We start from the raw sequence: 19,085 nt of genomic DNA, 5'->3' as shown, positions 1-19,085 counted from the left end.
GCCTTCATGTTTAGGATTAAATAAAAGGGGTGTTGAAGGAAGGAGTCTGTTCTGTGCTTGGTGACATTGGTTTGTGCATGGACAGCCTGCAATGTTTGGGAGGAGAAGCAGCTCCTGAACAAACTGCTCATGGACTAGATCTGCTAATGACAGATGGTTTGGGGTGGAACTGCCTGGTAGTAAAATGACCAGGCCAGTGAAACAAGATAGCAGAGAGATTTGTGGGGTTTGGGAATTTGCATGAGGTTTCATACAACTGATTCAAAAGAGCTTTTCAGTCTTGTACTGTGTTGTAGCTTACACTGCCAAAGTTCAGCCATTGCCAATCTGAGATGCTGAGTTTGGTTTTGACTCGTTGTCTGAAGATTTACTGACTGGAACACATTGATTCATTGCTTGTGCTGAGTTTCACCACAACGTTTCACTGTCATTGAATTGCCCCAATGGAAGATAAACTTAAAGCAAATTCATCTAAGTGAATGCTTTCTTTGCTCTGATTTACACCAGCTTTGCCTTGGGGAGTGAACCTGATGAGCTCTCTTGCAGTATTATGTGGGTATCCAACAAATAGGCCCTAAATATAATTTATTTTTTCTTCTCTAATGGAAGGCTTTGAGCTATTAGGAACTAGGAAAAATCCTGCTCTTCCATATGGATATCCCTGAGAACAAAAGTGTTTAGAGTTCCCTAGGACCCACAGCAGTATTTCTTCCTTGCCTTCCTGTCTTCCCTGCCCTTGCAGAATTTGGCATGTGCTTTCTGTTGCAGTTATAGTAGGAGGTTTCTTGTAAAGCTTTGTGATTATTAAAGGCAGGCTTTGTTTTCTTTTTACTTTGCCTGCAGAGGTTGTGCTTTGGAGGATTGTCATCCTCTGAATAGCAAGGCTAGCAGCTTTCTTCTTCTTAAGAATAAAGATCTAATTTTGAAGATGTATGCACATTTTGCACTGAAGGAAGATAGCTAATAAAATAAGGAATTTCCAGTGTATTTCTTTGTGGCTACAGCTACTAGATGAAATGGATGAGAGGCTCCTAAATCATCTGTGTGTTGTGAATTACTGGGCTCCATCCAGTGATAAAAGTGGGTGTAAAATCCTGCTCCTAACTCCAGGCAATTCTGGAGGCCACAGGTCCATATCATACCAGAACTGAGAGAGCTGAAGTGTGAGGTGTGTGGTTGAGTTTGAGTTTCCCCCCTGTCCTTTCAGATGCATTTCAGGCTGTTTCTCAATGGCTCTTGGCAGACTTCCAGCCTCTTGCTGCCTTGCTCAATCATCTGCAGTGTGAGTAGTTTAGTAACACACCAAGAGAATTACAGCAAGCATGAGGTGGTGTGGCTGCCTTGTGTGAAATATTCTGCTGTGCCCTGGGAGTTCAGGTGGAAAATCTGCCTGGAAATGGCTTTTGGGCTTACTGGTTAGTATGAGTTTGAGTGCAAATCCACCACTAACTCCCAGCAGCTGGAGATAAGTTTGTAGTAGTTGTTTTCTCTCTTTTGAGTGAGTTTTCTCACCAATCCAAAGGAGAATGGAGGAATGTGGCATGAATTCTGAGGAGCTGCCCCTTTGTAGAAGAGCTTTGCCTTTTTGGGACTCTCTAGAAGTAGCAGCAGCCAGAGGGCAAAGAGAGGATGTGATCCAAAAATGGTTACTGGAAGGAAAATCCAAACATGGTTACTGGAAGGATGCAATGCTTTTCATTTCTTCAGCCATGGTAGCTGGCTTCCATCTTCTCTTCCATGGATCTGGTTTGGTGTGGTTTGGTAGAGAGGAGACAATCTGCCAGCTTTCCAGCATTTTCTAATGCAGCTGTCAGTGAGTGGGTGGGTGGGCAGAAATGCCAACTTTCCAGGCATGACCACCCCTCATCTTTACTCCTCCCTGTCAGGAGATATCTTCCAGTGCTCTGTCCTCCATCCTTTTTTATCCAGAAGAAATGGGAAGGATCTACTAAACTAACTATCTGACTGGAGAGGCTTCTGGAGGGCTAGGTAGTTATAAATGTTATTTCTTAGAAAAGGAAAACCAAGATTTCTGAAGGCATTTCCTCTCAGTTACTTCTTCCCTGGGAATATGGAAAAAAGAAAAGCTGTCTGCACCCCTTCTGGAAGTTGCCTGAACATTTGGCTGACTCTGGTGTGGAGCAAATCCTGCACCTGTTCTACAGGTGCTGGGGGAGTTAAGATATTTACAGTTCAGATATCAGGGAATTCTCTGAGCTGTAAGGGATCCATGAGGATCACCAAGTCCAACTCCTGACTCCATATAGGACAACCTAAAATTCTCAAACTTGTCAAAACTCCAAATTGTTCACCATGAGGGTGAATAGCCCAGAGAAGTTGGAAGTTGTGGATCCCCTGTCCCTGGAAGTGCTCAGGGCCAGGCTGGATGGGGCTGTGAGCAGCTGTGCCTGCTCATGGCAGGGGAGTCAGTGGGAGCAAGGTGATCTTCCAACCCAAACCAGTCTCTGATTCTGTGATAATTGTCCCCATGTCTGAAGAACATCTCCCTGGCTGTATGTCAGTTCAGGATGGGAACCAGAGCTCTCCAAAATGTTATAACTGTTTGTAGGTGTAAAGATTTTGGCACTGTTTAATGCAACAATGACCTTGAAGTTGTTGAGCTTCAGTGTTGAATTTGGCTTCCAGGAATGAATACAGGACATCAGGCTGCTGCTTTGTCTGTCTGTTACAAGAAGTTGCATCTCATATCTGAGGTGCTTTTCAGCTCTGCTGCCTTTTTTATTCTGTGGACAGGGGGTAAATTTCAGAGATGGCTTGACACCAGCCCAAGTTTTGGAGCTTGCTGATAAAAGATGGATGCTGATAAACCTCCATTCTTCAGGGTTTTTTTGTAGGGGGATAGAATATAAGAAAATAAAGATATTATAGAAAGTAATCTTACCCCTAAGGAGTTGCAACTGGGCCAGTTATCAAAGGTTAGGAACAGGCCTGACTTTAACAGGTCACAGCTGTAAGCAATGAGAGGAAAAGTGCTGTAAAAGAGTGGGGTGGCTGGGTGAGAAGGGAACTGGGGTCAGTGGCTGCTTTGTGAGAAGAGTCAGTGCTCTGAGGAGCTGTCCATGAGAAACACCAAGGAGGTTTGAAACTTTTGTGATAAGGAGACAAAAGCATGGAACCCCTGCAATAAGATGACAACAATTTTTGGTGTGTTGCCATTTCTTTTTTGCCTGAGCAAATATGTTGTTTGTCTGTGCTCTACAGATCAGGCCAGCCAGACCTAAAAGACTTATGGCCCTCCTAATCTTAAAAAAATAACGGGAAAAAACTTCAATGGGAAGTCTTACATGGTGAGGTTTAGAGGCTTACATATTAGATGTAAGATGAGTGTTGGATGTAAGATGAATGGTTTTCTCATAAGTATCTTTTCAAATATCAACTTGCTGAGTTATTTTTTTATTTTTTTCCAAAGAGCGTGATTTGCATGACACCTTTCATGGGCTGTGGTGCAGGTAGCTGAGATGCATGACCCAAAGCTGTTGTGTGAGCTCTCAACACAGCACAGCCAGCCTTGTCCGTGGAAATCTGTGCAGCAGGGTGCAGGATTCAACACAGGACAAAATAGGTGAAATAAAAGTACTCAAATAAAGCCAACAATACTTGAGGAACTGAGGTGTGTTGAGGGAGAGAAAGGTGACAGGCACCCCTCAGTGGCTAATTGCTGTTGTCTTATCTTAACTGGAAGCCCTGCATGCCTTTCTGCTGGGTGATATGTATGGTTGGCATGACAAGTGCTTCCTGGGGGTGATTCATGCCTTGACTGGGTTCTTCCAAAGGAAGGTGGGAGAGCTTTGTTCCTTTCTCAGGCCCAGCTCCAGATCCTCTCTGCTGGGACTCAGCAGGGACACCTGCAGTGGCACAGATTGGCAGCTCAGCCTCACAGCTCTGCACTGGCTCTGCTTCCAGCACGTGCCTGATGATGTGAGGAGCTGGCTCAGTGCTGGCTGCAAGGAAACAGCTCATTGTGTTTTAGGTTCGTTCTCTGCTGGATGAACAGGCTGAGTCAATGTGTCACGTGCTCAAGCACACAGTGCTGCTTGGGAACCACAGTGAGGGAAGGATACCATTGTATTTGCAGGGTGTCTTGATGAAGGAAAGAATGATGAATTTGACTTTATGTTTTTAGAAGGTTTGTATTGTATTTTGGTTTTAAAAATTTTTAAAATTATTTTATTTTGTTGGGTTTTTTATATGTTTTTTTTTAATTTGGGTTTTTTAATTGTTTTTTTTTAAATTTGGGTTTTTTATTTGGTTTTTTCTAATTTGTTTTTTTTTATTTGTTTTTTTATTTGTTTTTTTATTTGGTTTTTTATTTGGGTTTTCTATTTGTTTTTTTTATTTGGGTTTTTTTTAATTTGGGGTTTTTATTTGGGTTTTTTTATTTGGTTTTTTTTTTATTTGGTTTTTTTATTTTTTTTTATTTGGGTTTTTTATTTGGGTTTTTTTTATTTGGGTTTTTTTTTAATTTGGGTTTTTTTTTAATTTGGGTTTTTTTTATTTGGGTTTTTTTTTATTTGGGTTTTTTTTTATTTGGGTTTTTTTTTATTTGGGTTTTTTTTTATTTGGGTTTTTTTTTATTTGGGTTTTTTTTATTTGGGTTTTTTATTTGGGTTTTTTTATTTGTGGTTTTTTTATTTGGTTTTTTTAATTTGTTTTTTAATTTGTTTTTTAAATTTGTTTTTGTATTTGTTTATTTTTTTTTATTTGGGTTTTTTATTTGGTTTTTTTTAACTTGGGTTTTTTTTAATTTGGGGTTTTTATTTGATTTTTAAATTTTGGGTTTTAATTTTTTTTTTGTTTTTTTTAATTGTTTTTATTTTGTTTTTAAATTTTTTATTTTTTGTTTTTAAAATGTTTTTATTACATTTTTATTTTAATTTTTTTAAATTTTATTTTTGAATGTTTATTATTTTATTTAATTTTTTAATTTTAATTTTTTAATTTTAATTTTTAAATTTTTAAAAAAATTTATTTTTTATTTTTATTTATTTTTAAAATTGTATTTATTATTATGCTATACTATACTAAAGAATACAGAAAGGATACTTACAGAAGGCTAAAAAGATAATAATGAAAACTCATTACTCTCTCCAGAGTCCCAACACAGCTTGGCCCCAATTGGCCAAAGAGTGAAAACAGCTCACATCAGAAACAAATGAAATAATCTCCCAACACATTCCACATGTGAGCACAACACAGAAGAAGCAAATAAGATAAAAATTTGTTTTCTTTTTTCTCTGAGGTTTCTCAGCTTCCCAGGAGAAAAATCCTGGGCAAAGGGATTTTCCAGAGACTGTGAACACCACAGGATACAGCATTGAGTTCTGGGAGTGGGAATTGGTTCTCCAGCTCCCTGCCTGCACCTTCTGAGAGGAATTCAGTGTTTCCAAAGAAGTGGGGTGTTACTTGATTTCTGTGAGCATCTGGGACAAGGGCCTGAAAATGAGCCTGGTGGGGAATTGTCCAGGCTCCTGTGGGACCCTGGCTGTGGGCAGTGAGTGTTCCTCACCTCAGGTATCTGCTCCCTGCTGCCCTGTGGCTGCTCTCTCATGGGCACAGCTGGAGCACAGAGGCCAGAAAATGGAGCTGTGCTGTTTTATCTCTGGGAGAAAGGCAGTGGTAGAAGGAAAGGTCATTCTGACTTAGTGCTGGTGTAAACAGGTTAAACCCTCCTCTTTATTTCTTCACAAATTTGTTTTTCTTTTGATTAATGTGGGTAGGTAGCACTCCTTACATTTTGTTTTGTGTTGGTTGGTTGTTAGAGTAAGGTATTTCTCACTGAGTTGCCAGTTCTAATGGGGATCTTATCAGGTGTTCTCTTCCCTGGCACATTTTTCCAGGTGACTCCTTGAAGAAAATTCCCTGCAGGGATGGAAATATGTCTCCAACTGAAAAAAAATAAAATCTTCCAAAAGCACCAAAGCTCAGTGAAGTTGCACTGAAGTACAGGGATCCCAAGGACATTGCTTGTGTGTATGTGAGAAATAATCCTTTCTCTTTGTGTTTGAAGCTACAGAGTTTCTAGTGCACAGAGGTGTTTTAAACCCAAATTGCCATGGTGTATCTGGGGCTCCAAGTAAATATTATTCAGCAAGTGGATGGCAGGGAAATTCCCAGGGCTTTGCAATCTTTTGCTAGAAACAATTTCACCAGGGGTGCAGCTCTCAGTCAGGGGTGTGTGCTGGATAAATTATCAGTAGTGCTCAGATACCAGCTTTATCTAAAACAGTGCAAACTGAAGAACCAAGTGCCAAAGCAGCTAACAAATACCTCCACAGTCTTTGTTCTGTGACTGAAATCTTCCCTTTAAGCCTTTCTTTTTGCAGAGGGGGGTAACTGACCTTGAGTCTGAAACCCAGGGCTGCAGTGTCTGTGAGCAGATAATACAAGTGTGTGGGAGACTGGCTCAGCCTGCCTTCTGAGGAGTAAGCAGCATTAATCTGGGGAGGTGGAGGGCTGGTTCATGCACAGGTGTGCCCACAGAGCCTGCTCATGGGGACCCAGGGACAGATACCCTGTGCTTTATGTAGCCATCCAACATCCAAGGTGTCTGCAACAGATGCAGGAGCTTCTCATAGTCATGTGCTCCATCTCTGTCCTGAGAGTTTGGTTGTCACCTGTATCTTCTGGATTTTTCCTTCGTATTTCACAGCTGTTCACATTGCTGGGTTAAATCTCTTTTCTTGCAGGAAGAGTTAAACCACAGATCTTAGGTTTTGTCTGTGCACATTTGGGGTTTATTATGTTTCACCTGTATTCAGTTGCAGAGTTTTGGCATCCCACAGCATCCCCAAAGGTGAGGCTGGGCTTGCTGTCAAATCAGGATATTCCAGAGGGAGGCAAAAGCCCCACTGACAGAAATGTGAGTGGTGGATTAATCTCTTGTTTCTGTTGGAATAATTTGATCTTTCTCTGTGGTGGTTCCAAGCAGTCAGAGGGGCTGACAAGAGCAATTGCATTAAGCCTGCTTAACCCTTGCTAATGCTGTGAGCCAGAGATTGCAGTATTGTCTGACTGAGGCTTAAGCCACTTGTTTAATATCAGCTACTTGAGTTCAGGTTTTGAGAGAGGATATAAACAAGAAGAAAGGGAAAACACCCAGTTTTATTTCTTTGATTTTTGGAAAATGCTGGAAGGTGCTTTAACTTATTGTCAGCATTTATGAAGTAGTTCTGAGGATTAATCACTCAGGTAGGTCTAGTTTGATGTTTTTGTTGCTTGTTGTGCTGAAGCAACACAAGCTACTTTTTAACAGAGAAAAATCTGTGCTGCACACCCCATGTGTGCTGCTCTCCAGAGTGTCATTCCCTCAAATGGAAAAACTTGGAGAATCAATCACAATGGCAGCTCAATGATCTGCCTCCCAGTACCTTCCCAGCTTGGCTTTGCTGGATGCTGAGCCTGCACTGGCCATGCCAGCTGTTCTGCTGTCCCTTGGAGATCTTCCATTCATAAGATTGAGCTGGGCTGATCTTACTTAGGCTTGCAGTCCTGCTGCCAGAGAACTGGGTAGCTGGCTGTCCTCCAGGTGCTGAAAGGGCTTTGCTGGCAGAGCGTTCAGAGTGTGGTGGTCTCCGGTGACACGGAGTTGTGGAGTTGCTCTGGCAACCTGCATAGGTTTCCTCAAGCCCCTGCCTGGTTTCTGGTTTCCAAATTGGCTTTGTTATTCATCCCACTTTGGAGAAGGGACGCTGTGGGCTGGGCCTTGGGGCAGCAAAGCAGCCTCTGAAGAGGTGGGGGCAGAGAGTGGTGCCTGCCTGCCTTCCCTCCAGCTGGGCACACCAACCAGAGCCTCTGCCTCCCTGCAGCCTCCCTGTGGCTTATTCCTGCTGTACTTGTAGCTCAAAAGTTGTTGTGTCCTGGCCCCATTGCATTAGGTCAGACTGATTTGAAAACCCTAAGCTGTTTTCATTTTAAGTGAAAAAATATTGATAACTCAAGCAGAAACATTGCTTTAAAGCAGTGCTTGCTTCAAGAGAGCTCATTCCTCTGAAGTTCATTTGAGTGGAATGTAGTTCAAAAAAGGCTTTGAGTGAAGCCCTTGGAAAGCAGAATTTTCCAAGCTTTTGAGGTAACTCAGGGCCTGATGCTTCCTAGCTGGAATTCCATCCCACACCCTGGAACATGCAGCCTGTGCAGAACTGTCCCTTTCCCTGTGAGCTCAGTGCTGCAGCCCTGTTGGCTCCACATTCTTGAAAATTTTCTTCTTGAAGCCCCACACCTTCTCATGAGGATGCCCACAAGGTCTTGGGTGATTCTCTTTGGGTGTGAAAATGTGAAAGGGAGAAAATGAAACTTCCTCTTTTATGTGGTTAGCTTCTAACAGCTAAGCAGCCTAAATAATTAAGTCCTATACACAGCTCTAATATAGGATAATTAAGGGTTGGAGAAGGATAAAATTATCTTTTTTTTCCTTTAAAATAATATTTTAAACACATCTTTTTATAATGATGCATCAAGGGTTATTATATGCATATCTTGATTGAAATTTTCTCAGGATCTGATCACCCATCCCAGCATAATAGTCTTGTTTTCCTGCCCTGCACTACTGCATACTTAGTGTTCAGGGCAAGCTAAACATGAAGTGTCTATCAAAAGCTGTTCCAATTTTTGTTTTCACTCTTACAGCTTCTGCATAACTGATATCTTGATTAAAATATAAATAATTTTTTCCCATTTCTGTGAAGTTTAGTAGCAAGTGCAGAGAAAAAGATAAGCTTAGTGAAATGCTACTTGGAGTTCCATATGAGCAAGAGTTGCTTACGTTTTGGGCTTGATATGTGCTTGGATCATGATCATAAGAGTTTAGAGTTGGAGGTTCTGGACTGTGGACAGCAGAAATGCCTTTATATTGTGCAAGTCACGTGGTTCACTTAAAGTAACTTTTGACTTAACTTTTCACAGCCTTGAGCCTGAGATGTTCTGGGTATTATTGTATGTCTCTGATAAAAAGAACAGAGAAGCAAATATGTGCTCAGGACTGGGATTGCTGCAAAGCTGATAGTGATCTCAGAAACCACAGGAGTGTCATGTTCCTCAGTTCCTAGATGGAGATGCCTTGGAATGCCTGTGTGAAATGCTCCAGGGCATTATGAACCTGCAGCCTGCATGCTGCACAGACCATACATGGATAAAGAGGAGCTGTTTATTGAATGGTAGCACGAGTTCTGATCTTCAGCCTGGCACAGGACTGTACCTGTCAGTGTCTGTGCAGTTTACTCACTGTGAAGAGGGAGTGTGTGGGGAGCTCTGGCACACCTGATTTGGCTTTGCAGCCCCCCTTGGGTCTCCTGGGTACCACAAACCCACCTGAGTATCCATGCTCAGACTGCTGTGGAGGTGATGGGAAATTCAGTAAATGAGGGGAGACTGGGGGTGATGCTGGGGGCACAGAATTGCTTTCACTTGTTTCTGCTTTTGCTCTTTGAGAGTCATCTTAAATATTTGTATTACATCTCATTGCATTCTGTGTCTTACTTGCCAAGACTGGTTGCCTTAGTCACCAGGGCTGTGGTAACTAGGACAACAAGATTAAGCAGGCAAATGTAGAAATAATGGTAATAACTTTCTCAACTCTTCCTGCAATTGGCTTGTATGAACAAATATCCTGCATGTGGGTGACTTGTGTCAGCAGTCTCTTCTCCCTTTGTGCCTGACACATGCTGAAATCCTGCAGGTGACACTACCCAAATCCAGCTGTGCTGGTGCCCTCCTGCAGCTGGAATAAGCCTGTCAGGGCCATGTGAATGTTGCTGTCCATCTCCTTCCTGAGCAGGGAGCTGGAACAGAGTGCAGGGGACACTAAAGGCCAGCACTTGTGTGCTCAATAGCTTGGTGGCAGATTCTGAGTGGGAAATATGGACCAGTGTCTGCTGGGATGGGGAGGCTGCCTTCCATGCAGTTCCTTCATAGATGTTGTCCTCTCCTGGAATAGTTATTTATGTGTTGATTTGTTTGCTCATTGTCAGACTGAGGAGGGTCTGGGAAATGGTAATTGTTGTCCTGTCTCATTCCTCAGTATACTGTTTGCACTGTGGGTATAGTTGGAGGTCAGCTTTTGATGCAATTTTACTTTGCTTTGAGAGCTGGCTGTTTCCATCCCACCAGGCAAACCCAAATCCTGACTTGGGACAATGAAGTTGCATCTCCCACCCCACCTTGGAAACATGTTGTTCCTGTTGTTCTCTTGCTGTGTCTGCACCTTGTGTCTGCCCTTTCTGCAGTAACAAACCAGGGCTGTGTTATCTACTCTAGAAAGCTGCCAGCCCCATGAATTTGGGATAGCAAGGCATTTGTCTAGTATTCCTCACTGCTCTGTGCATGGTTTTCCTTCTCCCTCCTTGCTTTTCCTTCTCCCTGGTTGTTTTCTCCCAGCTGAACATGACAGGGAGCTGCAGTGAGCACAGTAAAGGGATTCCCTGGATGCACAGGCCTCTTTTTTGTGGAAGCTTAACAGGCTCTTTTGAGCACTCTTGACAATCTCTGATTGATCTTTCATGTGGGGGAGGAGGAGGGTGATTGCATCCAAGGAATTGTGCTAACAAAAGACCCAGTGCTGTGGTATCTGCCTTCCCTGGGGAACAGCTTCCTCTGCCTTTTCTCCATATGTGATTATCCTGAGGAGTGCATTCACCTCTCCTCTGAACTCTTTATAGCTGCAAGCAGCATTTCTATTAAGGAACTGTCAGATATTTCTGAACTAAGTTTTTGCTTTCAGTGGTACCCTTTTTGTAGCCTTCATTTACGTTTCCTTCTCTGATGTTGTTTTCCCCTGACTTTTGTCCTCTTAAAAACTGTAACTGGCTGCTATTTTACAGTCACTTGCAGTCTTATTTTTGCCCTTACTAACCACAGTTAGATAGAGTCAGATTCAAAGGTGTCCCCTCATGGCTGTTTTAAAAACTTCTCAGTATTATTCTGGGCTGGAGCTAGCTTTTATTTCTTTTATAGGCTTGTTTTACAGTTTGATCAGTGAACCAAAAAAGCCATGTTTTTGTCCCTTCTGCTTCAGTTGGCTGGTGCAGAGCTTCCTGTGGGCCAGTCTCAAGATAGTGTGCGCACTGGCAAATGTTTTTCTGGAAGCCTGAGCTGAGGATAACTCATTTCAGAAATGTTTAATGACCTCCTTTATAAAATTCAGAGTACTTAGAAAAGAAGGATGCTGCATCTGAACGTACACTGGACAGTATATGCCCAGGTAATGGACACAAAGGAGTGCCTCTGTTGCACCAAATGGTTTTGTGTGCACTTATTGTGCAGGAAATCCTTCACTGCAGCCACAGATTGCTGTGGGTTGGTGGGAAGGGTTGCATGATAAATCACCTGTCCCTCCATTTCCTGAGTTCTTCAATAGGCATTCTGGTGCTTCAGTGAGCACTACAAAACTGTGCTGTAAAGAGACAAAGTGGTTGGTAGGGTGTTGAACTTGTGAAATATGTTACAAATTTAAATTTTCTTAGTGAGGGTGGTGTTGGATGGCTGCCTGTGCCCGGTGTGGCTGTAATACAGGATGTGGTGAGGAGGCACACCAAGTTATTTATGGACCCTTTTGCTAGGTGAAATGTGTGCTGTGATAGCTCCTGGCTCTGCTTGCAGCTTGCTGAGAAGGTGAATAGGCACAGTGATCCTTGGAAAGAATGTCCTCTTCCACTGGGAAGTGAGCAGCTGCAGGTGCCTGCAGTGTTCAGTGTGGGTGCTGCTTGCTGGCGCCCCAAGGGCCCTGCCAGCCTGTGAGTGGCTGTGTGACACTGCTGAGCCCCAGCTGCAGCACCTTGGAGAGTAGGGGCAGGCTGCTGGGGAGGGAATCTGGTGGTGCCAGGGAGCAGGAGTGGCTGTGGGCAGCAGCTGCCTGCATGCTTTGCCTGGAGGGTGCTCTGAGGGGAAGTTGCCTCTGCTTGGTCCACTGGAGCTCAGACTGTTCCCTGGACACATTTATTTTTGCAGCATAGCTGGTTCGTGTTTTTTAATGCCTGATGTTACAGGGTCAGAGGACCTGGACAAAAAGCAGTATTCTATTGCTGGGATGTTTTGGGAAGTACCATGGTGTTCCTGAGCCAGGGAATTTAGTGTGAGCCATAGAAATGTGTGCTGCCTTGTCACTCCCACTCCAGCTGCATGGATTGTGTGGCATCCCTGCCTCAGAAGAGCATGCACAGTGGTGTAGAAACAGCCCAGCAGCTTGGTATTGCAGTAGTGTTACAAGATGGATGTCTCTGCCAGGAGGGGCTGTTTTTGAAGCTAACTGATGAGGAGAAGCAGTGCACACTGCAGTGTTTGCAGGTACCTCTGTGCTGAAAGGAGAGCTGCTCTGTAGCACCAGGTGAGCTGCAGCTCCCTGCTGTGGAGTGTGGGGTAGCTCTGGCATGTCTGTGTTAGTGACAGCTTGGAGGAGCCAAGGGTCTTTCCAGGCAGATCTCAGGTTTTTCACTCCATCCTCTGAGCTTGTTTTTGTCACTGACTGCACAGACTGATGACTCTCCCATGATTTTAGCTTTCATAGCTTCCCCACTTTTCTGACAAGGGTTTGTTGTGTGTGGTCTGCACAGTGGCCTCACTGGTCTAGATTAGAGACCTGTGCAGCAGAGAGGTTTATAAACCTGCTGGGCAAAGCTCTGTATTGAATTGTGTCTGGAGAGAGGAGCCCTGCCAGGAAGGAGAGGCTGGAATAGCCCTGCCAGGGCTGATAGGCCATGCTCATCCTATTTGGGAGTTTGAGGTTCTGGGGAGGTTTGGCATCACAGTGGCAGCTGCTCTTTCCTCCTACAGTGGGACTAACCACATTAGCAGGAATGTCCCTGGGATCAGGGTAGGAAGGATGTGTATCTTGTGTGTAATCTGCTCTCCAGGCTGGCAGAACTCGTGGGAGCTCCCAGTCTGCAGGGAGGATCAGGAGGAAGCAGTCCTCAATCAGGAGGTGGCATTTGGATTCTATATTGATGTTGGCCATCTCTCTCTCTGCTGCCTGCAGTGTTCCATGCTTTCCTCAACACAAATCACAACACCAACAGGTACTAGGCCAGAGTGGTCCAGTTCTTTTGGAGGCTGCCTGTGTTACTGAGCCTGAAACTCTGGAGCCTGTAAAGGACAGTTGTGCTTAAAGAAAACTGCCAGGGAACAGGAAGGGAGCATTTCATAATATAGGCTTATCTTTGACTGGCTTCCCTATGGTATTTGAGAAAGCACCATTTGTCTTGTTTAGGAACTGTTTGCTTGCAGAGATGCTGGCACACACTTGTCCATGTGAGGAGGCACATCCAAACATCAGAGGATGGTTCAGCAGGCTTGGGGAGAGCATGTGTACTCTGGAGCTGTTGGCTGCAGCCCTAACCTGAGGGAATCCCAGAGATCTTGGCTGGTCTGAGAGTGTCACTGCTGTACTGGGGAAAAGGGAATACTCCTGTATGGCCTTGGCCAAGCATTTGTGGGAGTTTTCCTATTGCAGCCAGGCTTGCTCTGTCCTGGTTTGGGATCTCATGACCTCTGCATGGGCCCTCCTGCTGGGAACAGCCTCACTATGCCATGGACAGCAAACAAGCAAAGGGATCTGGGTGTTAGCTCCTGTCCTGAGTAGCCATTCTTTCACTGGAAATGCAGTGTTATGAGCAGTTCAAGTCTTTGATGTGCCTTCCTAGTATGGTAACATTTTGGCAGCACAAAAACAGCTGAAAGCTGTAGTAGATAAAGCTTTTAGGAAAAAGAAGTGCTCTGTACTCATCTGCCACTCCTGGTGTGGGGCTGGTGTACACTGGTGATGCATGTTGGCTGACCTTCTTTAGCAAGCATGTTCTAAAGCAAAACCTGTTAGAACCTTCCAGTGAAGGAAACAGTGGCAGGTCAAGGAGCAGTTTTGGCTGCAGTTTGGCTACACATGTCAGATAGCAGTTTTGGAAACCCTGAGGAAGAGGTTTTGTACATTTTGTTTGGTATTTAGAAAGATTTTTATATTCTCTTAGATAAATCCTACAAATCTCTTCCGTAATCCTGAGCAAGTCTTGGCTCTTGCAGACAAAATCAGTGAATCCATTACCTGTCTGCACTTTCCTCCCCTCACCTGGCTGCTTTCACACTGGCAGCAAGCAGCTCTGATGGCTGTTGCTGGTGATTAGCAGTAGCTGCTGCTGCTGGCTGAGTCATGCACGGTGTTGATGCCCTTATCCTTTCTCTGAACCTCCTTATCTCACTGGTGCACCTGACCCAGCCTGGAATGCCTGCCATGCCTTGTCCTGGCTCTTGTGTCTCTCTGGGACATGACCTGCCCTGTTCTCTGCCTCTGGTGAGTGTTGCAGTGCTCTGAAATCCATCTCTGAGCACAGAGGAATGCTCCAGGCCTGTGATGGAAGAGAAGATGCCTGGGAGGCCTCTGGGTGGTACTCAGAGCCCTGTGTGGTCCCTGCAGCAAGTGGGAAAGCTGCTTCAGAGTGTTTAGTAGAGCAGCTGGGTGCTGACCAAACCAGAGAATAAAGAGTGAGACACTCTTCCAAGGGCTGGCTGGAGCAGGACAGGCCTGGTAAATGTGCATACACACTGAGATGGTGATGTTTGGTGCAGTTAAAAATGCCCTGCCCAGTCAGATGAGAACAGCAGCGGCTGATGGTGTGGATTTTCCCTTCTATGGGGATAGGAAAATTAAAAAAATGAGGTGTTCCAATTCAGCACAGTGGTGCTGAGTGAGGTCCCATTTAATGCACTGCACTGGCCTCTTTTCAATGACTGCAGCCTATCTTGAATGGCCATTCCAGGGGGGGAATGCTAACCAGGACACAAGGCTGTGAGGAAAACTCTAGGCAGTAGCAAGAAGGCAGCCAGGAAGACAAGGAAAGGCAGATGTATCTTCTTGCAGGACACTGTTTTCTTCCCATTTGCCTCCTGACTGAGGATGAATTGCTTGATGATACCTTGCTCTTGGTAATGTATATCCTAATGATATTATTTTTTTGCTCTTCCCAGCATGACTTTGCCTATCCTTCTCCCCTGTAGTGCAGCCAAGTTGCTGCTGTGAGGATAAGAAACCCCTTCCTTTGCTGCGCCCTCAAAGGCAAAAGGAAGGAGGGTGTCATCTGTCCTTTGGGATAGCTGAGCATTGGCTTTGGGTTTGGTCTGTCTAGGGGCACATGGAAGGAGGGAAAGAATAGTCATGTGGAAAAACAGGCTGCATTTCTTGGCAGGCAGAGTTGTAAGCTGTGAAATGCTTCCTAGGAAAGGAAGGGGAAAGCATAACCTGGGGAAGTTTTGTTTTCTGTGCTTCGTGCTTTAGGATTTCCTTTGTGAATGTCACTTGGGAATTGGGATAAATGAAACCTACTGCAATTTGCAGTAACAGAAGCCTGCTCTGGATCCAGCAGCAGGGCAGACATGTGCTACTGGCAGCAAGCTGCTGTCAGGATGCAGATGAGCCAAAATGTCTGTCTGATGGCAAGGAGAGGAATGCTGGTCGGCAGCAGGGCTCTTGTGCTGCACACCACCTTGTGTGTCTTGGCTGAGGGACCTGAGACACAGCCACTATTTGGTGGCTCTGCCCTGGCTCCTTCCTTGCTGACCCAGGAGGGTGCTGTCATGTTTTTTGGCCTTTGCCTCTTCCTGTGTTACACTCTTTGCTGCAGCTTGCTTTAGTTGCCCATCTCGAGCTGCAGCAGCTGCAGTGGCCTGAGGGCAGAGAGGCAGCAGTGCGCTGGCAAGCCCTGAGTGCCCTGCCTCTCTCTCCCTTCCCTGAGGGGAAGCTCTCAGAGCAGGCTGGTGCTTTCCTCCCAATCCATCTGTAACTGGTGCACCTACCTGTGCTAATGCCTGATCTGCAGAGCCCGATGAACTGCTGCTGTCCCAGTTCATTGCTCTGTTTGCTGGCAACAGGGACTTGGTTTCTGAAAGTGGAGTAGGTCTCTCCTCCCCTCTGTGTCATCGGGGGTGTCTCATGCAGGCACCACTTGGGGCTCGGGGAGGAGCTTGTTCTCAGGAAGCTGTGGCACATTTCGAAATGTGTTTTGTGTGCTCTTCCCTTGACACCTCGGTAGTGGCTTCACCTGGCCACTCTCTAAGGCGAGCTCTGTGGATGGACACCCCTGTGATCGCATCTGCTTGTACAAGCTGCTCCATGCTCCCGGTGTCCCGGGTTTGTGTGCAGCCCGGCTGCCTTCTGCCCTCTAGCGGGAAGATGTTTGGGAATAGGTGTTGCTCCAGCGTTTGGGCAGGGTACAGGAGCATCCAGAGCGTCCCGTGCCTCTGAGCCCCATGGAAATTCTGGCATCTTTCCAGAAGGCCAGTCTCAGAGTTTAATATCACCCTGAAGGGAAACCTGAGCTGTCAGAATCAGGAAAAATATTAAAGAGCAGCTAAACTGACTCTTTTAAAGGCTCAGTCCACATCTGTGCATCTAATACAAGTGGTGGTGCTGACAGGGATGCACAGAGGGCCAGTGCTGGGAAAGGTGGATGTGTTCTAACATTTGTAGGTGGCATGGAAACTACAGGAGGACCCAGGGTTGGAGAAATCAGTGCAAATGTCCAGGGAAACAGTCTTGTCCAGAGAATGCGCTGCCACTCAGGAGTGGTTGGTGAGCCAAGCACTGAACAGCCCAGGATATCAGCAGGAGAAGAGAGCATTTCATGGGCTTGACCCTCACCTTGTGGGTAAGGCCTGGCTCTGAGGCTGGGGCACAGAGCAGGGCTGGGCAGTGACTCTGGATGCACTCTGGGCTCTTCCCCTGGCTTGTTCCAGCTGCAGCAGGCACCATGCCAAGAGCAGATTCTCCAGATGTTGCACATCAGTTGAAACACTGTTTTGTTATTTGGATGAGATTTTCTTTGGACTAGTACTTGCTTATAATAGTGTTTATACATACTTCTGGAAAAAAATCTAAAAGCATATTTTTATACATATACATTTATACAGGTAAGAGGGTGGTAAACATACAAATAATATTTGAAGACTTCCTCCAGAATGAGGAGGACTGTTGTCATTGCTCTTAAGAAGATTTTATTAGTTCTGTTCATACATGGAGTGAATCACCTGTGACCCAGTTTAGTGGCACAGTCAGAGCAGCAGAAAACCTTCTTGCTTTTCAAAACAATATTAGTTTTTTTTTAACTTGGGGAACACTTTCTTTTTTTTTTTTTTGCAAGGAGGAAGCTATGCACAGAGTACTGCCCAAGCAGGAAATTGTTGCATAATGCTTTATATTGACCCTTCAGTGAAAAGGAAAGCAAAAAACTACTTTTTGTTGTTGAAAAGCAAAAAAGAAGTAGATAAGAAAATGCTTTAATGTCCTCTTGCTGTGGTCTCTAGGAGGTAGAGAATTAGGTCCATTAAATCTGCAGAGAATTTTGACACTTTTACTGCAGTGCAATAAAAATATTAAATGAATTGTTCTTGGATAATATGTACATGATTTGGTATAACAAATAGTGATAAGAATGCTTGTAAAATAGACCCTACACATCTGTGTATTGCTCTGGCAAAAAATGGGGATACAATGCAGCTCTGGGCAGGCTTCAGCTGTATCAAAGTTAAATTGCTTAGAATTTATTTTGTGGAAGGGGTAGTGAACAATAGACCCAGGAAGAATAGAGACCACAATTAAGCTCCCATGTGTGTTTACAAAAAAGCAGATATGAGGATTTTTCAGAATTGTGGGATTTCATCAGCTGCGGTTTCCTGGGTTAGGGGAATTGACTCAGCCTCTGATAGAGGCAACCAATAATGAAAACACAGAACTTGTTGTACTAAAGCAATGAAATGGTGTCTGCTCCTTCTCTTGGGCTCCCAGATTATACAAACCCCTCCAATCTGGATGCACATGAAGTAAAGATAGTGGAGTGATAGTGCAGAAATTGTGACTGCACCACAAACCAGTCACACATTATTCCACTAAACTTAATTCAGTTGCACTGGGAGGACCAGCCTGTAGTAAATCACTGTCAGCAGCAGCAACAATATTGGAGAAAGCTGCCTCTTTATCCTGGGACATCCCATAACAGTCCATATCCACATGCAGTGGGAAAACTGTAAAACAGTGTGTGACCCAAGCTCTATTGCCTCAGTGGGTCATGTACACACATAGGTATGAGCTGAGCCTCCTAATGGCAGATAACAGCATCTTCAAAGGATGTGACACCTTGAATTCAGCAGCTCTCACACCTCTTCCTCATGATTTGAATCTCCAAAATTTGAATATTGTGTTAAGCTTTTGGCCCCTCACTACACAAAAGACACTGAGGTGCTGGAGCGTGTCTGGAGTTGGTGAAGGGTTTAGGGAATTAAGTTTATGAGGAGTGCTTGGGGAACCTGGGGCTGTTTGGCTTGGAGAAAAGGAGACTCAGGGTGACCTTATTGCTCTCTACAGCTCCCTGAAAGGAGGTGGTACTGAGCTGGGGGTTGGTCTGTTTTCCCAGGAAACAAGTGACAGAACAAGAGGAAACAGCCTCAAGTAGCACCAGAGCTGGTTTAGGTTGGATATTAGGAAAATGTTCTTCACTGAAAGGGTGGAGAAGTGGTGGAATTGAGTGTTGGAATCAGCACCCCTGGAAATATTCAGAAAACAGGTGGATGAGGCACTCATGTGTACATGGGTTACAAAGTTAGTGGTGAACATGGTCATGCTTTGTTAATGGTTTTAATGATGATCTTAGAGTCTTTTCCAACCTTAACAATTCTGTGCTTCTCTGATGGAGAATATCACCTGTATGATGCACATTTCAAGTAAACCACAGCCTGATTTAACTGACATTCTCTTGTATTACCCAAATCTAGTTCTTTTTGCAGGTGTTTTGTCCTCCTACCTGCAAGGACACTGTGGTGAGCAGGTAAAGCAATAGAAACAGAGCCACTCTTAGCAAGGATAAATGCACAGGGAGCAGGATTAGTAGCCTTGGCACATGCAGTGTCCTGGGAAGAGGAGAAATGAATTAACATCTCTATGGACTCCCAATATGTTTTTGGAGTTTGTCAGGCAGCAGGAATTTTATGGAAAGAATGGGGAATTCTTCAACATCAGTAGGACAGAGTATCCATCCCTTGGAGAAGAAATATTCAATTTGTTAGAATTAGTACAGTTACCTGTGGTCCTGCATGGTCAG

At 44.6% G+C, this 19,085-nt stretch overlaps 1 protein-coding gene across 5 annotated transcripts in view; it reads left to right on the top strand.

Annotated features, from left to right (window-relative positions):
* The window catches only part of LOC135446090 (phosphofurin acidic cluster sorting protein 1-like), a 54,573-nt gene that overhangs the window by 12,250 nt on the left and 23,238 nt on the right, over window positions 1-19,085 (top strand). Inside the window, exon 1 of one of the 5 annotated variants that reach the window (XM_064709586.1) lies at window positions 3,025-3,165. The exons of 2 other annotated variants lie outside the window; for them this stretch is intronic. Coding sequence is in view for 1 of the 3 variants with exons in the window: in XM_064709584.1 (XP_064565654.1) it covers window positions 14,894-14,922 (29 nt within the window). In the remaining 2 variants the exon portion in view is untranslated. Of the gene's footprint in view, window positions 1-3,024; window positions 3,166-14,846; window positions 14,923-19,085 lie in introns of those variants that run through there. 2 more of the 5 variants (XM_064709585.1, XM_064709584.1) reach the window with 2 other exon arrangements.

This window comes from Zonotrichia leucophrys, chromosome 3, assembly GCF_028769735.1.
Source record: "Zonotrichia leucophrys gambelii isolate GWCS_2022_RI chromosome 3, RI_Zleu_2.0, whole genome shotgun sequence".
NCBI lineage: Eukaryota > Metazoa > Chordata > Aves > Passeriformes > Passerellidae > Zonotrichia > Zonotrichia leucophrys.
The sequence above is the reverse complement of the archived record's forward strand: the minus strand, read 5'-3'. Positions and strand labels throughout refer to the sequence as shown.